Consider the following 22,749-nt stretch of genomic DNA (forward strand, 5'->3'; position numbering starts at 1 on the left):
TTAAATGGGATGTGAGGAAAGGAGATGGCTGTGAGAGGATGAGCTAGGCTAAAGCCGGAACCGCACTCATCTTCAGCTGGAGCCCATTGTGAAGAACATTGTCCATCCCTGCACCAGCCATAGAGCAGGGGGTGGGTTGGGGTGGAAAGGACCTTAAAGCTCCTCCAGCTCCAACCCCTTCCACTGGAGCAGCTTGCTCCAAGCCCCTGTGTCCAACCTGGCCTTGAGCACTGCCAGGGATGGGGCAGCCACAGCTTCTCTGGGCACCCTGTGCCAGCGCCTCAGCACCCTCACAGGGAAGAGCTTCTGCCTAAGAGCTCAGCTCAGTCTCCCCTCGGGCAGGTTCAAGCCATTCCCCTTGGCCTGTCCCTACAGGCCCTTGTCCCAAGCCCCTCTCCAGGTTTCCTGCAGCCCCTTTAGGCACTGGAGCTGCTCTAAGGTGCAGGGTTCCGATCTCCTTTAGGAGTGCAGATCACCCATTGTCCCATCTCCCCTGGGAGGAATAATTTCCAACAGCCAATATAGGCTTTGCATTGACTGAATGAAAGAAGGAAGCCAATAAAATGCAAAACATTTATTTGAGTGTGTTGTACAAAAAGGTTCCAGTCATAAAATGTATATTACAAATCATTGAAAAAAGACAAGACTTTTGGCATGCATATTCTAAAAAAGAAAAAATAAAACCACTCTGAAATGATAAAGTCTAGATCATTCTGTAGCTTTCGTAAGTTCCACATGAACATGCTAATCCTGTTGTAATTCAATTTGCAACCATGTTCACAACTCCTCTTTTTAACAACTTGAACCTTCCAAACCCTCTTCTGCAGCAGCTGACCCAGAAGCCAGTGAAGCCCAGCCATGACCTAGAACAACAGCCATCTAAACAGAGATTGTGTTTAAAAACGTGGAAAAAGGATAAAAAGCAATAAATCACAATTCAAGTCACAAGGCATCGCTGTTGAACTGTAGTTTGTGCTCAGATGGGTAGCGTTCTGGCTTAAACTCACTTCAAGTAGCTTACTGCTTCTCAATTTGAGTGTAGTGATTCTGGAATACACAATCACTTCTACCTCTGATCAACATGGAATAGTCACTATGAACAAAGCAGGAAGTCTGGAAGTTCAAACCCGTTTTGGAAGTTCAGACTGAACTCCAAGTCCATTCATTGTTTCCAAGTCTCTGAGTATTAAGCATCCTTTTCACTCTCTAGACCTTAGCATTTCAAGAAAGGCATTACGTTTACAAATAATAATTGCATGTAAATATGGTCTTGTATAAAAAAACCACCACTTTTAAATTATTTTAAATCGGTTTAAAGCGAAGCATATTGAAGGGCAAATAAAATTCTGTTTCCCAGGCCATTGTAAGGGAGAAAATAAACTCTCCAACAGAATTTGTCTAAAAAACAATGCTTTGAACCAAATGCAATCATCATCTCACCTTCCACTCACTGGTTTACAACACGGCTTTGTTTCCTGCACACACAGGGGTTGGACCCAACAGTGGCAATGAAATCCAGTATCAAATATGGATATGCCTTTGTTTAGAGATAAGACTTTCAAAGGAAGATACAAACAGAAGGGACAGAATGGCTTAATAGTGAGGAAGTGGCTACAGGAGAGAGAAAACACACAGCATCAAAACCTTTCACACCAAAGGAACGTTCTCAAATGTTCTGGGGTGTAGAGAGGTCTTCTACAAGCTTCTTCTATATCCTCTGTTCAGGTTGCAGTTAAAGGGCCTTTATACAGGAGAAGCATAAAAAGAAAAGAGGGTGTATAAAAACCCCAGTAAAATCCCTGAACTGACCATGAGGTGTCCTGTTGCTCTAGGATAAACGTCATCTCCTTTCACAGTACAGTCTGCTTCACGCTGCAATACAACTGTCATGACCCACGCAAGCTGCAGACAAGCCCATCTGGCTTTGACATTACAGGTCATGGGAAGCAGATGTTTATTTTCTTCCTGAGACTTGGTTCCTGCTACAAACTCTGCCAGCCAATTCCCATCTACTGGCAAAACAGCGCTGCAGATGAGCCATCGATGCATCAGTGTAAACTATTGGCTCTGTCAGGGCAAATCTGGAGTAGCAGCAGCCCAAGTAAACACTGGGAAATGAAGCTACACACAGGAATCACAGCCACATCGTTACTTGGAATTAATCACTGCAACACAACAGGTAAAGTATCATATGGAAGTGAGGGAGAAAGAAGGGAATGTCAGAGGCTCTCCATAACCATCTGCAGGATGTCACGTTCCCAATGGTTCTGCAGAAGGATGAGTTATTCAGACACAAGTGTTGTCATACAGTACCAATTTAGGATTAGGTGGTGTGTGTTTATCATATTTTATATGATCTTATGATCTACATAAGGAAAGGACTGGCTTAACTATTCTGCAGCAGTTCTGCTGTTATTCCTTCCCCCTCTTAACCACTGAGAATTATTTAGGAATCATTTTTACTATTCCACCCAGAATAAAGTTGTTTGCTTATTTTTCTTGGAACAAGCACATCCATAGGGGTAGTTACACTCAAGTAACTAACTACTCTGGTAAAAGCTTTACTGGTTGATGTCCCTTACCAGAGAAGCCTTAAAATACTTTGCCTCCTGACAAGTCAATTCTTTCTCCTTCAAGTTCTGCACCAGGTATCAGACCCTGAAGAAGAAATGCTGACTATGCTCCAACTTCAAGAGTGGTTTACACATAGGATTGAAGAAGTAGGGCAAGGGGGCACTTTCATTATTCTGAAAAAAAAACAAATTCTTGAAAGACAAAAAAGTAATATAAAATAAAAACCAAACCCACAACAAAGCAATGCTTTTTGGTTTGGTAAATCCAAAAAAAACCTCCCAGAATGGAGCACCAGCTCCAAAGGGATAGTGCTGTTATACTGAAGCTCAGCGTTAAAAGCAAGAGGAAAGGATGGCACCCAGAGCAGATGCACACGTAACAAAGGAAGTCCATGGAATACAGTAGTTTTTCTATGTCTTGTAATTTACAGCTTGGAACCATGGATCAGATTTCCAGTAGCCTGCAGACTGTTCCTGAAGGGCACAGTGCCTATCACAAGATCTGCAAGCACCAGTCCTTAAGGCTGCAAGATGACACATTCCCCATACAGTAGCTGTTAAGAAAACTATGGCTCAGGTAGCAAAGAGGTTTTCCCTCATTGAAGCTGCCTTTCCCAGCCCATTCTTTACAGGAGAAAAGAACAAAAATCACAGGAAAAAATACAAATGAACTACATGCTCACTGCGTTAGCATTTAAAGATCACAGAACAGTTTACAGAACAATCTTAAAGCAGAATAAGCAATCTGAAAACTGGCCAATGTAAAAAAAACCCACATAAATACAGCTCTTTAGGGAAAAGAAGAAGAAAAAAAAGAAGGCAAAAAGCCCTCAACCATCATTTAAAGTATGTTCTAGAAGCTGTGGGTCAGAAAGGGAAATGCTGTCCAGTGGTTGGAAGGTGTATTGCAAAAATGCTTTTACATTGATTGCATTCATTTGTCTAACACCAAATTTAGAAAAGGTAATTGATCACAGTATGTCTGAGAAACATAATTCCACTAAATACATTTGACAGAGACGTGATTTACTACATATTTAACCTTCTACTCAAGCAGAGTGGGAAAATTACATTAGAAAACCAGCCAAGTACATCAATGGAGTTATCCCATTAGCCCAAACAGCCAAACTTTCATAGTGCTTTTCTGTAATGGATTCTCTGATAATGGTTTACAATGTAATTGTAAATAGCCATTAATTTCTGGACTTCAGTCATCCCACTCAAATAGAGAAAGTAGCATCTTTGATTTATTTTTAAATGGCAAAATAAATCCATAAGCTTAACCCCCCCCCCCTTTGTTCCCACCCTGCTTGCATTACAAAGCCATCAGTCAAAGCCACTAAACTGACTTTCTAGGTTATATCTGTCAGTCACAATAATGTTCAGAGAACATAATGTCCAAAAGCCACCGAAAACATCCAAACCTTGTAGCTTGTTTGATGAACCTAAACTACTTGAAGGACAAGATCAGAGTTCAAGAATGCAGGTAAAAACAGGAATCTATGCTGGCATCAACTGGTATCCAAATTTGTATCCAAAGCTAGTAACTAGTGGAAAAAACCCCACATTTGCTTGTACAGTAGCAAATACATTCTTTGGAGCAGTCAAGGCCTTTCCAAGTGGTTAAAGATGTGCTACTGTAGGAATACTAACCCTGATAGGAGTCAAGAGTTTGCAGAGAAGTGCAGCAGAAGAAACCTTAATTCAAAGGGACACTGTCAGACACAGAATGCATCATCCTGAACCAAAACCCATCTGCTACTCACGGAAAACATTTATTATAAAAAGCATTATTGTCCCTTCACTTCCTGTTAGACTTTAAGCATTTGAACACCACAAAGCAATGCTAATGTTGTAAGCAGCAGTTCCTCTTAGCTTTTTAAAGAGGTTCTTAAACTATCTCTGTAGTATTCTGCAAATGCTGCTCCTTAAGATATCTGCCAATGCCCCTTTGACTGTAAGTGTGGATAAGCTGCATCCAGACCTGATTAAAAAGAGAACATTTATGCAGGATAACCTTTAAAATCCCTAATATTTATCATTGCCAAAAGTAAAAACATTTTCAACATCTAAAATGGTCATCATTCTGCTTAATGCTGAATATGTCAAAAGTGTTAAATCATGATGCTTCATGTCATAATGACTGCACATCACAACCCGCATCCATGATTTAACAAGGTCTCATTGGTGACAATGTCAAAATCCTCCCAAAACAAAACAGTTAAAACTCTGGGTTTGAGACCTCCACACTTTAAGGTGTAGTGTATATTCAGTAAGCAGAAGCCTTCGTCCTCCATCTCCTGAAATAATAATATGGAGCTAAAGGTGTTGACACTCAGATGTTTCTACCAGTGTCAAACCCAGGGGTAGGACAAGATGTTCTGGTCCCAAGTCTCCAGCACAACTTCCATTTGGTTCCTTCCCTGGAGGAGCACTTTTACATGAACATTGGGTCTCATTTTCCTAAGCTGGGCACTGCTGAGGATACCAGGCAAGATTCCTCCATGATTTAAGCAATGGTAGTAACATTATGGGAATCTCTCCTGGGGCCCTACAAGTGAACATGCTTTCCTAAACTTCCTTTTGGAGTTTATCCTGGCTATATCTGCAATTATAGATTTACCACACGCTCCAGGAGTCTCAACCCATTTCTGCTGCTGTACATAAGACTTTAACTCTGGATTTGGGAAAAAAACATTCCACTCTAGTGTTTCAACAAAGAGGGAGGGAGGAAAAAAAAAATCTATTAAAAACTCTGGCAGTTTAGTTAAGGAAAAGGGATTTTTTTTTTTGTGTTTTCTTTTTATAAAAATGTACCAAGAGTAAACCTCAAAGAAATCAGATGATGCATATAAAAATAGTTTTCAGTGGCTCTGGAGGTGAAAAAAAAATAGCCAAAATAAAAAGAAGAAATGGGGAAAAGAAGCAAATAGTAGTTTTCTTTGTTTCTTTCTTCACATCACAGCGCATCCTCTGGAGGTTGTTCTGGGATCGCCCTAAAATAAGACAGACAAAGCTGAACTCAATTCTCGCTGGCTTTTCATGTTGTAAACCTGGTCTCTGGTTATACTGAAGTAATAGCACAACTTTAGAGAAAGCACCACGTACATCACAGCCTACTGCCAGGCTCGAGACACTGCTGGTCTCCTTGTGGTTTGCTGGTTAATCTCCATCCTTTCAACACTGATACAGATGACAAATGACAGTTGAGATGGCATTAGCTTTACAGCAAACTCAAAGGATGTTTCTGTTGGAAAGAGCTCTGTGCTGCACAACTGCTCTATACTCTGCCACTGCTGGTCAGGTATTTCACAGGCTTATGAATATTATATTTTATATATAATGAATATATAACTAAGGCTTATGAAGACGTAAGGTATTATTAAGAAAATCAAGCTCATTTCAGATATGGCAGATATATACTGTGAAAAGTAAACCACTAAGCTGAAGCTTGCAGCAACAGGAACTGTACTCTTGTACAGCTCAAGCAGCAACTCCTGGAGCAGTCACACAGGTTATACTCTCTGTATGCTGGAACAATGCTGCAAGGCATTCCAAGTTTGTCCTCTGCAAGCATCCATTGGAAGAATCGACCAGACAGCTTGAGTTTAAGAGACCCTGACTAAATCTTACGCCTGATTAATCCAACAAACGAGGCACAAGTTAAATATCTGGTCTGCATCTTATTACCTGTTGGTTGAAAAGGTCTTCCTCTCCAAACTCTGCTTCATCCTCTTCCTCTTCGTTCTCTCGCACAACTACTGATTTAGTGACACTTCTCACTGCAACTTCCTACACAAAAAGACAGACGAGGAGATAGCATTAGTCTATAGCTACCTTAAGCTTTTGCTATCCCACCACAGTACAATACCCCTATTAAATTTTGGAGGGTTTAAAGCAACTTGCCCTCGATCTAACACTAAAAACAATTCCGAAACCCAAGGGGTTTTTTAGTGTTAGAAACTTATTTTGGATGGGGGGGGAAACCTTAAAAAATCAGGATTTTGGCATTGCCACCCCCCCAGCAGTGCCCTCCAAATGAAGGGCTCTGGGAGCTAACCCAGCCCCCAGCTCCCTCCTACCTCTCCTTCGGAGTTGACAAGGTATGTGCGGATATTTCCTCCGGTGCCCCAGCTGCCTTGATTCTTCCACACGAGAACAGAAGGGGGGCTATGGGACACTCCTGCATCTGCACCCCAAATCTAGTGAGAAAGACATTCTGTAATTACCTGGAGATGCACCTTTTAGTTTTATATATACACAGAACCCCCTAATTTTCCTACTTTTTCTTTGCATGCTGGTTTTGTTTCTGAATTCCAGTGGCAGTTTTACACCATTACTTGTAGTAAGATATTATTCTGTCTACAACAAAAGATAACAGTGGCCATAAGAAAAAACAACTCTCTGCTATTGCAATTATCAATTCTTAACACACAAACTCATCCTTCCCACCTTAATGAGCCTACTGCAGAGAGCCAAGTCAAACTGCAGCTTCTAGTGTAGCAATGCCGTCTTAATATGTATCTGAGTAAGATACATATAGAAACAGCTGGAATTGATTCAGAGAAAGTCATCTTTTTTCCTCTGATATTGCATCTGTTACAATAGTATGCAACATATTATGCAAGTCAAATACATCACCAGAGAAAAGCAAACCTTCTACTACAGTTAAGGCTGAGAACACCCAGTTGTAACTAAGTTCAGGGGACTGAAGGAAAGCTCTGAAACATTCTATTTCATTGAGAGGTTGAGCAGGGTTCCTGTTACAAACCTGAGCAAAGGTGTCTGAAAACCAACACCACACCCCCCCCCAAAAAAACCACCTTTTTCTTCAACTTTCTCTTGTGCCCAAAGTGGTTTTAAATAGTGAAATGCTTCACACAGAAATTCCTGTTCTGCATTTTTGTAACTGAAATCCTGCTCCTCTAAGATGAGATCCATGAAACCCTAAGTTATACATTGAATCAGGCTGTACCAAACGTTTTACAACTGCCACAGTATCACTAAAAGGAGTATGTGGTTGACACACTGTAAGCAGAACTTACTGTTACAGTCTGCCCAGCTCTGAGGATATACTTAGGAGTAAACTTGTAGGCAATTTCTTCTCCATCTCCAATTTGTCTTTTCAGTCGCCAGTTACCCAAAGACTGATCCTAATGGAGAGAGTCATCAGGTTATTTAGGGTGAGCAAAACCAAGCAAAGAGGCACCACAGCTTTCTCTAGGTCTCTCTGTTAGTAAGATAATGTGAATATAAATTTACATGGTTGTTAAATACCTGCATTCTAACTTGAAAGTATTTTTCTATACCCACTCATAGTCTCAAGTGTAAATTCCATCAGGTCATTCAGCAAAATTGAAAAAGACACCAATTTCAGATAAAACCATTCTGACAGAGCCAGCAAGGCTATTCACATGAGCAAGGTACCAGCACAGGGACATTTGGGACATAAACTATGCTCTCTTCCTGCAGCAAACACCACACATACTAGTACATTGTAAGGTTCAATCTGGACTCCTGTCCCTGTTAATGACCACAGGATGCTGCACCTTGGGATGCTGCTCCTGCTCTCCAAGTGGCTCCACCTACTTGTGCTACAAAAGGCTGTGCCATTTCAATTCAGCTCCTCCTTGGTCTCCAGGAGTTTTGCTGACACTCACCTTCTCAGAGTTGTTTTTCAGTTGAACATATTTGCCCTCCAGGTCTATCTCTTCTATGCTGATACTTCCTGTAGCTGAAGCTTGCTGGGACATTTGGAAGCTACTGCTGCTGCTGCCGCTGATGCTTCCAGTGCCAATCCCACTGGTTCCACTGCCTGAAAGCTCCTCTGCCTCAAGCCGTTTTCTCTTGCCTCGGGAAGAGCGAACAAGGGAAGTGCTGCTACTGCTGCTGCTGGAGGTAGCCCGAGAGACTGTCACACGGGAGGAGGGACTTGGAGAGAGCTTCAACCTTAACACAAGGAATCAAGAGTTTTAATTAACTCGGCCAGGGGACTGCACACCAAGCAGGAATGCCACAATATACTCAGGAACCAGGCTGTAACATGCAAAGCAGCAAAGCATAAAGGAGCATCAGTGTGTGTGTCAGGAGGGCTGAATATAAGGAGTAGGGTAAGGGCAGGATATGGTTATCCATCCCTGAGAAATTGCCTGGTAGCATGATAATGTAACGTGGAAAGCAGTGCTAATGAGAGCAAGACAGATTGCTTAACCCTCCCCTCCAGTGTACTTACTACAAAACAAAATGTTCTTGGGCCACATGATTTAAAAACTTAGAAGTATAAGCAGAAGATGAATGTCTGCTCTGCTTCTGAGAGAGCTCGGCTGATTCAGCCTGAAGAAGAGAAGGCTCCTTAAGGGGAGACCTTAGAGCAGTTCCAGTGCTTAGAAGGGGCTACAAGAAACCTGGAGGGGGGCTTTGGACAAGGGCCTGTAGGGACAGGACAAGGTGGAATGGCTTTTACCTAACATCCAACCTAAACCATGCTGTGCTTCTGTGGATGTCAAGCATGGAATGATATACTGCATTGTACCCTGAGGCCATTATAAAAAACAAAATACAGTGTTCAGAGAACACCTACACGTGTTTTATGTAAGTGTTCCATACAACACATTGTAATGTGAAGCCAGTATGACTTTAGTGAAACCAAAAGCATAAGAAATGCAAGTATCTCATGTGAGTCCTAAGAAAAGAACATGGAATCTGCACATACCTTTCTTCTTCTCCTTCCAGGAGCTTGCGGTAGGCGCTGATCTCCATGTCCAGTGCTAATTTAACATCAAGCAGCTCCTGGTACTCTGTGAGCTGCTGCTGCATCTGGTCCCTCATGTCTGTCATTTCCCTCTCCTTTGCATCTAGCATCTTCCTAAACTTCTCCCGCTCACCAGCCATCATCTCCTCCAGTTCACGAATACGATCTTCTGCTGCACTGGCCTGGGAAGACAGCAAAGGAAAACCCACTTGGTATCTACGTGGGTACAGGGAAGAAGGTAAAAATTCCACTCCCTCCCTAATGAACATAAAATGAGACCCCACTTGCAGCACTGTGCGCAGTTCTGGTGTCCTCAATGTAAGGACATGGAGCTGTTGGAGCAAGTCCAGAGGCCACGCGGATGATCAGGGGGCTGGAGTTCCTCCTGTATGAATACAGGCTAAGAAAGCTAGAGCTGTTCAGCCTGGAGAAGAGAAGCTGCATGGAGGCCTCAGAGCAGCTTCCAGTGTCTGAAGGGGGCTACAAGAATGATGGAGAGGGGCTCTGCATCAGCGACTGTAGCAACAGGAAAAGGGGCAATGGGTTTAAACTGAAACAGGGAAGTTCAGGTTGGACATAAGGAAGAAGTTCTTCTCTGTGAGGGTGGTGAGACACTGGCACAGGGTACCCAAAAAAGTGGTAAATGCTCCATCCCTGGCAGTGTTCAAGGCCAGGTTGGACAGAGCCTTGGGCAATCTGGTCTAGTGTGAGACAGAGGGTTGGAAGTGGATGATCTTAAGGTCCTTTCCAACCCAAACCATTCTATGATTTTGCTCCATAAAATTCAAGTATTAAGGGATGGAAGTTCATGTGTGCAAACAACACAGTGCTCTGTAATAGAGAAAGCAATTTCAGTCCCCTTACCTGTTTCTGAAGGCCAGAAAGCTGGTAGCTGAGAGTTTCTATTCTCATGCGAGCCTCCTTCAACTCCTCTCGAGCTGCACCAGCAGCTTTGTCATTTTGGTCGGAGGACAGTTTGGCATTCTCCAGCTGGAAGGCAAGGTTTAGACAAGTCACTTGCATTGATTTAGGTAACCTGCAAATATCTTTTTGGAGGAAGAATTGGACTATTGACATCAAAAGCTCTTACAGCAGGAAACATTGTCACATTGGCCATTGCATGACATCCACTATTCCTACTGAGTCCTCTGCAGTGACCATGCTTTGTCTCACAACGAGGCCTTTCTTGGCTAAAGCTATTCCTTGCTATTAACCCCCCTGAAAATGCATCTGTGCACAAGCACCAGAGGAGGCATTAGAACAATGGGCCAAAACTGCTTCCAATTATAATTACTTGTCTCCTTAAAGACAGTAGTGCTGATGAAAATGGTTTTATCTCAGCAACTGGACATCCTGTCAGACTGTGGGTAGGAGTTACCTTGGCCTGATAGGTCTGCTCAAGCTCCATTTTGTACAGTTTGACTTGTTCATCATGTTGATTTCGCAGATCCTCCAGGGCCTGAGTCATTTTGGATTCATACTCCTGCTGGCGACTCGTGTCCACCTCAACCAAGCGATGTTCATGACGTTTTCTTGTCTCCCTTATTTCCTACACACACAAGGGGGACAAATTACCACATGAGGGTAAACGGTACAAGCGATTCCATTCAGACAACAACTAACTATTTCACTCCTGATTAGTACATAGGAACTAGAGCACTAAAGGCATTTAAGCCTAAGCATTGCTTCACATACTAACAGATGCAAATTACAGTTCTCACTTATCAGGATCTAATTCTTAAGGGATCTACAGAACTTAAAATAGGGGGAGATGGGGAGAAGAGAACATGATTTTTTACATAGCAAGAGATCCCATCTGCTACATTACAAACCCTTTCCTCCTCAATATACATCCCTACAGTACAATAGCAATCTATAAGGAGTCAGATAAAAGTTAACCCCTTTTGTGACCATTACACATACTGAATGCGTATATAGAGAAAAATCTGCATCTTATTATAGAGAAAATCTGCATCTTATTATAGAGAAAATCTGCATCTTTAAGTTTCACTTTTAAGCACATGCAGATCTCCTGTCTCATTCTATATACTGGATGACCTCTGCTTATTAGAGCTGGTGCAAGTAAGTAGCAGGGCCATGCAAAGAGGTCCAGAGAGAGGGAACAAGACATTCCCTTTCCTACAGCAGTCAGCTGCTATGTAAGCTCACATGCCCATGGACAATACCCCTGTCACTCAACTCCGCCACTGATTTACTGTGTAACTCTGGCAAAACCTTTGCTATCTTATTACTCTATCCATTCATAGCAAGGGTAATACTGATTTTCCCTACCTGGACTAGTTGGTAACTGCTTATAGTCAGTTTGAGTAAAAGCTGCCTAAACTTCAGACTATGATGACTTTATTAGGTTGACAATACCTCCTCAAACACATTCTTCCTGAAATCCAGATCCTCTTGTAAGCTCTGGCACCGGTTCTCCAGGTCCACACGCATGAGGGTCTCCTTCTCCAACTGCTTCTTAGCCACAGCGTGACCATCTTCAGCCTAGGCAACAGTTTTAAAGGTAAGGATCTAATTTTGTCTGGACCCCTGTTCTTGATCCATAATTCCCTTATGGTCTTCATTTGACATCTCTGGACCAATTATTCACACATCTGATGACAAGCCATTTAAAGCAAACAAAAAACCCAACGACAAAACTCCAAACAAAACAAAACCCACCACAACAAAAGAAAGCATGTGCAGGCTTATGAATATTTAAGCAAGCTTTTGTGTTTGTAAACTGGTTATTTAAAACATAGGATTATTTCAATACAGGATGGTAATGGATCTGAGGATTATTAATTCCTCAAGCACAATACATTCTGGATGTTCTTCTTGCTAGCATTGCCTTACTGGGTACTCTAACCTAAGTCTGAATTATGCAGGACATTACTAAGGACAACATTTAGTATCTGATACCTCATGACCATACAAACACCTACCAGGAAGTTTTAAATAAAAGCTTTTGACTGGTAACATTTCTAAACCATGATGTTCCTCTGGTTGTTTTAGGCATTTCTTATTAGTTTTATATTCAAGAGGAGCAAAGGTTCACGAGTAAGAGAGATGGATCTATTATGTTCAGATTATAAATTAACTGCAAAGAACATCACATATGACAATACAGAGTCTGGAAGCAGTCACAGCCATACCTTAGCAAGCTGGGCTCTCAAATCAGCCACCTCTGCCTCCAGACTGCGTTTCTCATTCAGGACAGTGTTGAGTTCTGCTTCACTTCTATGGAACAGCACTTCAAGATCCTTAATGCGACCCTGAGCCACAGACAAATCTGCATCTTTCTTCTTGTAGCTAAAAACAAAAGTTCATTACATTTATTAAGTGGGTGCACACATGTCTGACACACGTCCTGGTTACTACTACATGTATTTTGTTATGATACACATTTTACTAGGATAAGTATACCACTACATGGCTGCTACACTAACCTGCAAATGCAGCTAATGAAAGCAATAGTAAATGCCTCTTAAAACTCACAGCTAGTACCAGTGTGTTGTAACTGCATTGCCTAGTAAAGAATGTCATGGGCAGGCAAGAATAAAACAAGAAGGCAACTCTGCCAGCTAGAAAATAACAAAAAAGCAGCTTCACATGCAAGGTGTGGAGTATTTTGTCATCTCAGTGCTGCACAGCACATTTAATTGCTGACATCTATCACTCTGGACTACAGCCCAAGAAGCAGAGCACATGCATCTCCCTCAGAGACACATGAGCATTCCCGGTGTTTTGTACTTGATGTGGCCAAGTCCATTCCTGAAGATGTATTCCCACCTAAAGTAGTAAAGTAATTCACTGTGGAAATATGGTCACAGGAATAAGCCAGTATTTCTCAGCAGTATTCACTATGAGCAAAGCAGCTCTGGTCACTTTGACTATGATTATTTGAGCTGTTAGGTCCAACTCACATACACTATCAAGGTCATCTTCCTCCTGCCCACCAATTACTTGCCTGCCTTTTCCTCTAGCATACTGACTTTCTGCAGCTTCACTGAGTGTATGTCATTATGTTATTAAAAACATGGAGTTTTCTGTGAAGCAATATGTCCTTGCTGCAGTTTAAGCTCACTCTAATCTCACACCAAGAACACAGGGAATGGCTTCTTGCCTTTTCCTCTTAAACCATCTTAAAATTCATCTTCCTTGGTGCAATCTCTGAATTTGTTTTCATTTCCCTGTAACCAATTCTTTAAATCATTAGTCCAATCTGTTTGTGTGAATTCTGTTCTGCAACATATGTGCAGTGTCTTCGAGCTCAGCAGCTTGCAGGAAATATACAGACAAAACACAACTTCTACTTAAAAACAGCTATTCAGCAGCAATCAGAAAGTCTTTAAAACAGACTCTCCAGACACAGGACCCTGCATCACATGCATTATGCAGTAAAACAGCTCACTGTAAATGTGTTGCAGACAATCAGATCTGGAATCATAGTATCATATAATCATAGACCAGTCTATGATTATATGATTCCTTTTATAACTACTTAGATGCAAATGAAGGGAGATGGGAGACTTACAGTAGGACTGTACTGGCACTACTGGATTAAAACCAATTTTATATCCATATATTAATTTTAAAAATGAAGTTTCAACTGCTGACCAGGATTTGGTTATGAAAATTCCCTGGTGGGAATGGAAATGATGGATTACAGTCTGCTTCAGCAGTCAGTTTATCAGGCCAATTCTCTTTGATTCAGACTGAACAGCAGGTTTTTAAAGTACAGTTGATACAAGATCTTCTTCCAGCATGCTTACGTTTTAGCTTAATGTGTTTTTAAGGCAACACTGCTTCCGTATTCCCAAATTCCTTAAGGCCACCCTTTTCCTTCATTTCTGCCATGAGTCAGTGCAGTGAAGCAGATAACCTTTAAAACTGAACCTTTTTGGATTGGTCAGTTTTAACTTAGCTTCCATTGTGCACGGTCACATACCCAGAGATACAAGAGGGCAGAAACAGGCACAGCTAGTCTTTTCTGCCTCTAGATGTCTGAACTGCCCAGCTCAAGAGTATACTGATTTTGTTTCTACAAATATATTTGTGAATATACTGGTCAGATGATCTGCCCTGACGAGCTGTACCAACAAGCTTCTATCTTCTCACTGATCTGCGATGCACCCAAAAGGCATTAGGAAGAACCAGTATCATTCCCACTGCAAAAATTGCCCATTCCAATGCAAAAAAAATCATCATCTTGCATCATGGAAGATTTTCCTTACTTTTTATTGAACTCCTCAAGTTCTGCTCTCAGTTTCCCTATTTCAATCTGCAGTCTGGCCCTCTCTTTGGCAGTTTCATCCAGAACTCTTCGAGCATCAGCCAGCTCAGATTCATAGAGGCTCTTGATTCCACTCACCTAAGGGGAAGAAAGTATTCAGATATGAGAACAACCCAAAGATTAACAGCCCAAGAAGGGATCTTAAAGCAGTTCCAACCCCCTGTCACGGGCAGGGACCCCTTCCACTGGAGCAGCTTGCTCCAAACCCCTGTGTCTAACCCGGCCTTGAGCACTGCCAGGGATGGGGCAGCCACAGCTTCTCTGGGCACCCTGTGCCAGCGCCTCAGCACCCTCACAGGGAAGAGCTTCTGCCTAAGAGCTCAGCTCAGTCTCCCCTCGGGCAGGTTCAAGCCATTCCCCTTGGCCTGTCCCTACAGGCCCTTGTCCCAAGCCCCTCTCCAGGTTTCCTGCAGCCCCTTTAGGCACTGGAGCTGCTCTAAGGTCTCCCCTTCAGGAGCCTTCTCTTCTCCAGGCTGCCCCAGCCCAGCTCTCTCAGCCTGGCTCCAGAGCAGAGCTGCTCCAGACCTCACAGCATTTTCTTGGCCTCCTCTGGACTCACTCCAAGAGCTCCATGTCCCCCCCTCGCGGTGTTGCCCCAGAGCTGACTGAGGACTGCAAGGGGGGTTCTCCCCAGAGCGCAGCAGAGGGGAAGAATCCCCTGCCTTGACCTGCTGCTCATGCTCTGGGGGTGCAGCCCAGCACACGGGGGCTTCTGGGCTGCTCCGTGCTATTGCTTCTATGAAAGGACACCAGGACAGCTATTACTAATGTAAATTCAGAAAACAGAGCAATCAGGGAGTGAGAAGAGCCAAAAGCAGATCGCACCATCTTTAGGAAGAGAAATTTCATTACAAAGCATAAAACACAGGAACAACAAAGCAAACTGTGCTATTCCTTGGAGTGCCTATTCCAACATCAGAGTGGCTCCAATGCCAGACTCAACCATCTGGTCTTTAAAAAGACTGATGAAAAGCAGTCGGGATATAATGAAAGCTCCTGATACAGTCTCCTAAAGCTTCTGAAATTAACTACAATATGACAGTGTAAGGGCTCAGAAGCCTTAGTTTATGAGCAAACCACACACCAGATCTGATTTGGCTGTCTACCCATGCAAATTTACTACTTTCTTTTTAAAGAATTAATTCTTTCAAGCTTTATTCTACTTAAGGTTGGGGTTTTTTTATTCCATAGCTGATAGTCAGAGGTTGTCTATGGCACAGGCCAACTCTACTCTGTATTACCAGTTACAAGATACAGGAATTTCTACAAAGAGGTGTACCGTGACTATGCTGAACTCTTTCACACAGCACTAAAACAATGGTATTCTGAACAGAGAATAAACATTTCATACAACTCCTGTGTGGAGACAATGTCATTAGCTGGAGCTGAAAATTGCCTGACAAAAGCTGTTTCAGAACCTGTTGGTAAAAAGAGAACCAGAGATTGTGCTTCTTAATTAGAAAGAACTGATTCATTCATGGCATAACCAGTGTGGTAGCTTAGTATGGATTTTATTCATGTTAACCTCATCTTGGCTCTTATTCCAGTAACAAACATAAGAAGGAAACACACAGCTCCAATTCCAAGGCCAAGGTGTTAGTCAAAAAGCCACTTTCACAGGCATTTTAAGGTAAAGCACTGAACAGCCAGAAATAACTGAGAGGTAAGGACACAGTGCAACTTCCAGTAGAGGCAGCAGACAGCAATGAGCAGGAACACCTTCAATCACTAAAAAGAGGAAAAAAGAAAGAAAAACCCAATAAAATCTTGCCAGAACTCTAACAATAGTATGCAAAGAGAATATGGATTTATGGTAACACCAATGAAAGCTCTAGACTATCAAAGTGAACTGAAGAACACTTCAAGATGGGTTTATTCCTTGTGCCAGACTTTCCCTCTGGTGGCAGGGGCCTGGAATTCCTGAAGACTGGTCTGATAAGAAGACAATGAGTACATGAGCCTTCCTTATGTCTGAGTTTAGTCTGGACCTCCTTGCTCATCCATATGGCCTCCTGCCACCTTTGCTCCACTTCCTGATTGTTGGGATGGACCACTCTTGAGCTTGGAGGAGGTCATCCTTGAATATCAACCCAGCTTTGATGGACCCCCTTTGCTCTGTAGGGCTGTAACCCATGGGATTCTACCAAGCAGAGGCCTGAAGTGGCTGAAGTCTACTCTCCTTGTATCCAGAGTTGTGGTCCTGCTTTTTGTGCTGCCTCATCCTCTACAGATCCCAAACTCGACCACATCATGGTCACTGCCCTTCCTTATTTATTAAATATTAGGTAGCACAAAATACCTAACAGAGCACAAAAACTAGGTCATGTGAGGCTTCTCCCAGTTGACTTGAGGAGGCCTCATTTCCCTCTTCTTGATCAGGTCAGTAGCAGACACAGATCACAACATCACCCCGTCTTGGTCAGAATTAGTAGGCAGACCAACAGGTTCCCAGCTAGCTCATAACCTGTCTTCAGGCAGAGCTCTCAGCATTCCCACTGTTCTCCCTCCCCACCTTCCTGAAAAGCCTGTATCCATCCATCCCAGCCCTCTAGTTGTGTGAGCTATCCCTGATCCCAGTGAGACCACAGATGTGTAACTGCCCACAGACTGCTTGCTCCTTGTCTGCTCCCCATGCTGCACACACTGGTTTTTCAGAGAAGCACCCAAGTGATGACTCCCCACGCAGGGCAGGAGAGCTTTCCCCACAAGACTGTCCCATAGGCACTTCCTTCTTCATGCACCCATGCTTGGGGTGTTCCCATTTCATCCTTTTTCTGTTGCTTTCTCTTCTGTTTGCGCAACCCCAGGCCTTTTTTGCTTGCTTTCCCCATCCATCACTTCCTCACCTGAGAGGAATCTCTCCCTACCCCATCATTCCCATATAAAGTTCTTCTTAGCAGGCTGACCAGCCTTGCTGGCAAGGAAAAGTTTGCCTACTTAGTCAGGTGGATTCTCTCTCTTTGAAGCAGTCATCAATCCTGAAAGACAGTTGTGTGGTGGTAGAAACCAAAATCCTGTTGTCACCAGCAGTGGCACAACCGAGTGTCACTCTGCAGGATCTGCTCAGCCATCATAGAATCACAGCCTGACCTGGGCTGGAAGGCACCTTAGAGCCCATACACTTCCAACCCCCTGCCATAGGCAAGGACACCTTCCACTAGAGCAGCTTGCTCCAAGCCCCGTCCAACTTGGCCTTCTCTTCCTGCAACTCTTCCTGTACAGAGGCCAAGTTGAGCATCCTACAATTTGGACTACGAAGGTGCTCCCACGATTTTTCCCCTCTTTTGCCAAGGAAAGAACCTCTAAGTTTGTAATTGGGCCACACACAGAACAAGAAAATGGAGCATATAGAGAACAAGAAACTAGAGATGCTTCCACAGCCCAGTCTGAAAGGCTGATGCTCCTCAACCTATCAAGCTGTGCTGGGAGCACTCTGAGCTCACTGTGCAGCAGTTCAAGGATAGGCACAAGAACAGAGACCCTCCCATGGCAGTATCTTGAGAGAACCCGCAAGGCTTCTCAATGGAAACACAGGAAACATGCCAAGAAGGCAATCAATGTGCTAGGCAAGAAGACCCATCCAACTACAAGTGAGTCCAGACAAATTTAGTAATAAAACATTAATCTCACTAACATGCATTTACATGCTAAACATCAGTTTATTCCCACCATGTGCGGCTCAGTATGTTCTTACTCACCCAGCTCTGGACTGACAAAGGGCTACCAGTCAGCTATGGCTCAGACTCACCCAGAGTATGAGCCAAGTTCTCAAGAACAATGATGATGTGTGCTGTGGACCATCACCATCACCTCCCAGATGATGTCTACAGTGCCAGAAGACCATTTAACCCCACATCTTGGAGGCTACAACTCCTGAGTGAGCTACTATCCATGGCAGCATCTGAACATGTATTTTGCATGTGGCAACACTACACCTACTGCATCTCTACTCCTCCTTTCTGTGGGTGAGAACAGTGGGATGTCTCTCTCATGCCCATCAAACCATCTTTTCTGGAGGACTGCAATTGTAAGTATTGCAGGGGAGATGGGGGACTTAGTAGAAAGGGAACTGAGGAGAGCCCTAGGACCTTTTTCCTCTGAGCCCTTCCAGTCTTTCCTCCTCCTAGCCTCACAAATGAGGTTATTGTAACAGTACCCCAGCACAGTGAGAAGTGCATCAGTCATATAATAGCAAGGTAGAAAAGCAAGGGGATGAGCTAAAGCTCTCTTGTCATAGACTAAGCTGAGGGGATTCACGCAAGGGAGCAAACAAGAAATGAGCACAACCACAGGTTCGTCCAGCCACACAAAGTACTCTTTGCATTTGTCTGAGGACTTACTGTATACATTTTTAGTTCTCTAGAGGCCCATTGCACATGAGCAGAGATAGAACAGCATTGGACAGAGTTAGGAAGAGCGGGAAAAGGGGCTATAATTAGTAGAGGACTAAAGATGAATCAACTTCTGTGAAGTCTTTTCTTTGCTGTTAAGAGGTGGCAGCTTTGTGTTCCTCAAAAAGAGCCATGAGGCAGTTGTGGACAGTAGGACTAAGGAGATTGCCCAACAGAGGAGAAAGTGGCTGCTTCCTTTTACCTTCTGCAGGCTGGTGACTAAAACAATGAGGAAAAAGAACATTCCAAGCAGCTGATGATTAAAGAGTCTGGCACAACAGTGACTATGGTCCTTGCCCAAACAGCACTTCACTCATCTCAAAGATATTCCCCTAAACCAGAGCTTTGAGAACAAGCTCAGAAATGCCACCCCTTTGTTCCCATGCATGCAGGGGTGGGGAGGAGCATGTCAGAAATGATCCCATCCCAGCCCTTTTCTCAGACATGCTTACTGTGGGATACTGGATGTACAAGCAATGGACAAACATCTTATGACACCATGCTCTTGTCTACTGTTGGTCATAGCAATCCTCAGCCTCCTATTTGCTTTGGACTATAGATCCACCACCTGCACTCAAGGCAGAAAGCTCAGGTGTCAACACAGAGCCCACTGGTGAGCAGTCACTCCTGTCTGCAGTCCCGAAACATGCATCATTCCATCTACCAGAGTAGCAGATGATGGTCCCTGCCACTACTACAGCAAAGCTGAAAGTATAACAATATTTTGACAGCTAAAAAAACTGAAATAGAAACAAAATCAGAATAAAATTTACACACAGCTGAGGACAACAAAGATGAATTTAAAGAAAATATTCTATTTCAAACATGTAGAATAATATAAAGGTGTATATATATATATATATATATATATATATAATGATGTAGCTAGAACAGTGCCACTACCATGGGACTAAACTTAACTGTGCTTCTACACAGAGTTGCTTTGGGATGTGTTTATTTTTATGGGTTTTTTTTGTTTGGTTGGGGGGTGGTTTTGATTAATATCTTATTTCATGCTAAGCCTAATCACTTTATAAACGTGATTTCCTATAAACTATACCAAGAAAATTGAATTGTCAGCAGAAAATCCAATTCACTAGATAGGTCCTGAAAGTGAAAGGAAAGGATTCCTCTATTCCAGTATCTGACAGTTTTACTGCTCTCAGAGTCCTAAACCACCATCCACCAGCCTGCATAGGGAAAAAGGAAAACTGAGGGGCAAAGCAAGCAAAGGATTTCTATCAAAATAATAAAGTTTAATTTCTGATTACTACATCCAGAATTGTTAACACAGAGAACTGCCATTAGGAGTTGGTTTATGCTTGTATTAAAATTCAAATGAGATTGTATCTATGTTGTCTGCTTGCCCTGTTGTTACTCATTACATGTGGGCTGTCAATGCCTCCTGCATTTAAAATGCAGTAAAACTCTTTCCAGCCTCCAGCAATCTGCGACTTAAAAGCTCCCTGAATCAGAGGTGATTATTTTGTTTATAGCACGATTTTACATAGGATAAGTGATGCAGCCATGCTTTATGGCTAGCAATATCTAGTTATCTTGAAAACATGGGAGTTATAATCTATCATTAAGTGGTACAAAGGGACTTCAAAGGAACTTCAGTCCTGGATGCACAGACTGCGGGTAGGGCAACTATTCCCAGAACAAGACACTATCATATCCAGCCTGCTTAAACTAAATGAATTCAAAGCCTCCTCCCAGCCCAAGCAGCATCAAATCAGATCCTTAAAGGGAGGATGAAAAAATAAAAGCCTACACAGTGGCAAGCACAAGCTGCAGTAAAGGCTGCTATCTACAAGCTTCCCACTGAAGTTTAACTTCATCGCAGAGGTGGGCCACCTCACCTTGCAGATTACCCCCACCACATGATGTAGAGGACTGGTACAGGATGGGTGGGAGTGCCCCCAGCTGTGTCACTGACTACATCCTTCCTCTATAGGGGAAGGAGGGTCCTGGGGGAAAGCCGATACAACAGAAAAGGGAAAAGCAAAACATGGCTTAGGGAAAAGGATGTGCCAAGTTTTGCCTCCCACATCATGGGAGTAGCTCATAGAACCACAGAACGGCTTGGGTTGGAAGGGACCTCAAAGCTCATTCGGTTCCAGCCCTCTGCCACAGGCAGTGCCACCGTCCACTCGATGACTCACACTACAAGGATTTCATTCCCACATTGTCTCTGCTGAGAAGCAAATCTTTCATCGCATCCCATACGAGATGCAGCCATCAGGACACGGACCCTAAAGGGAAAGTTAATGCACAGGCAACACGTGCGCTCAGCACGGGGTACCGCACACCCAGAAGTCCGCACGGGGAACACAGTACAAACTACAGCAAAGAACCACCCCGCGGCCGCTGAGACCCGCACGCAGCCCCGGCGGAACCCGAGAACCGTGCTCGGTGCAGCGGGCCCTCCCTGGCCCAAACGCGACGGGCAGCGTGCGGCTCCAACCACCGCCGTTCGCCGGCCCGCTCCCGACACCAGGCTCCATCCAAGTGCCGATGCCGGCCTAAGGCGCCTCCAAGGTGTCACTCCGCGGCCGCCGAGCCCCTGACAGCCCTCGAGGGGCCGCACAGGCAGGAGCCGGATCCCCACACACGCTCACTCCGCCCTCCGCGCTCTCCGCTCGGCCCGGCCCGCGCAGCTTTCGCCCTCAGCGCCGAGCCCAGGGGCTGGGGTCGGCCGGAACCCGCTTCCCGCCGGGGTGAGGCGGGACGCGAATGGCGCCGCCAAGCCCGCGGCCGCACGGAGCCGCCACAGCGCGCCCCTCGCCGGGCGGGCGGGCGGGCGGGAAGGGCTCGGCCGAGGCGCTGGGCCGCGGACCCTCTTTGCGGGACGGAGCGGGGGAAACGGCTCCAAGGGGCCGCTAGCGGCCACCCTCCCGGTGCGGAGCCGCGGGCCGGCAGGCCGTACCTCCCGTGTGGTGACCTCCTCCTTCTCCGAGATCTTCACCAGCAGCCGGTCATTCTCCAGCTCCAGAGCCCGCACCCGGTCGATGTAGACGGCCAGGCGGTCATTCAGCTGCCGCAGCTCCTCCTTCTCCTGCAGGCGGGAGATGCGAGTCGGTGACAGCGGGGTCCCGCCGGGGGTGCCGCGGCTCGGGGTGCCTGACATGGCGCTCAGCTCGCGGGCGGGCGGGCAGCGCGCTCATTCAATCCAGCCGCACGGGGGAGGAGGAGGAGGAGGGAGCGGCAAGATGGCGGACATCGCCTCCCCCGCCGCGGGGCCGCATGGGAGATGAAGTACTCGGGCCAAGATGGCCGCGCCCCAGGGAGCGCCGGGAGGAGTAGGCTCGGCCGCCGTCCATTTTGTGAGCGGCCGGGGCTGTTCGTTAGCCGAAATACTGATTTAGGCTGTCGTGAGTGCAGGAAGAGAGGGGACAATCTTCAAGGGAAGCTCTATTTGGTAATAAAACCAGGAGGGACCAGAGCTGCTAAAGATGCACTCCGCAGGGGCTCCTGGCCCTGCTCTCAGTCAGAGCAGCTGCTTAGTCCATGACGGGAGCAGTTATTGAGGTCTGTGTGGTAGTTAACTGACATAACACTCTTCGTGTTAGTTATCTGACACATACAGCGCTGCGTTGAGCTGATTCTGTTTGCCATCAGCTCAAATCCACCAGGAAGTTTTCCATTCCTAAAGAACTGGATTATTCTTTTTCCCAAAACTTACTCGTTACCAAATACACCCCCCTGTCCTGCCAGTTCTTGAGCATTAACATAAAT

At 44.6% G+C, this 22,749-nt stretch overlaps 1 protein-coding gene across 1 annotated transcript; it reads right to left on the minus strand.

Annotated features, from left to right (window-relative positions):
• Window positions 1–2,794: 2,794 nt before the first annotated feature.
• On the minus strand, window positions 2,795–22,325 carry LMNB2 (lamin B2). Its single transcript, XM_061355896.1, has 12 exons — window positions 21,941–22,325; window positions 14,562–14,698; window positions 12,480–12,636; window positions 11,704–11,829; window positions 10,703–10,873; window positions 10,189–10,314; window positions 9,286–9,506; window positions 8,234–8,522; window positions 7,619–7,726; window positions 6,656–6,775; window positions 6,264–6,365; window positions 2,795–5,569 (listed from the first exon to the last, which is right to left on the minus strand). Exons 1-12 carry the CDS (start codon window positions 22,139–22,141, stop codon window positions 5,528–5,530), a joined length of 1,800 nt encoding a protein of 599 aa, XP_061211880.1. The 5' UTR covers window positions 22,142–22,325; the 3' UTR covers window positions 2,795–5,527.
• Window positions 22,326–22,749: the final 424 nt, after the last annotated feature.

This window comes from Neopsephotus bourkii, unplaced genomic scaffold, assembly GCF_033783945.1.
Source record: "Neopsephotus bourkii isolate Nb327-2 ecotype Australia unplaced genomic scaffold, CSIRO-AGI_Nbou_v1 NB_838, whole genome shotgun sequence".
In the NCBI taxonomy this organism is placed as follows: domain Eukaryota; kingdom Metazoa; phylum Chordata; class Aves; order Psittaciformes; family Psittacidae; genus Neopsephotus; species Neopsephotus bourkii.

What these genes read in the sequence shown, in the direction of transcription:
- LMNB2 (XM_061355896.1), bottom strand. Translation starts at nt 22,141, where the DNA reads ATGTCAGGCACCCCGAGCCGCGGCACCCCCGGCGGGACCCCGCTGTCA. An exon ending in AGGAGGTCACCACACGGGAG is followed by an intron (nt 14,699 to 21,940) that starts GTACGGCCTGCC and finishes TCTTCCCCTTAG; the next exon opens with GTGAGTGGAATCAAGAGCCT. An exon ending in TTTCTGGCCTTCAGAAACAG is followed by an intron (nt 9,507 to 10,188) that starts GTAAGGGGACTG and finishes CTGTCTTCCCAG; the next exon opens with GCCAGTGCAGCAGAAGATCG.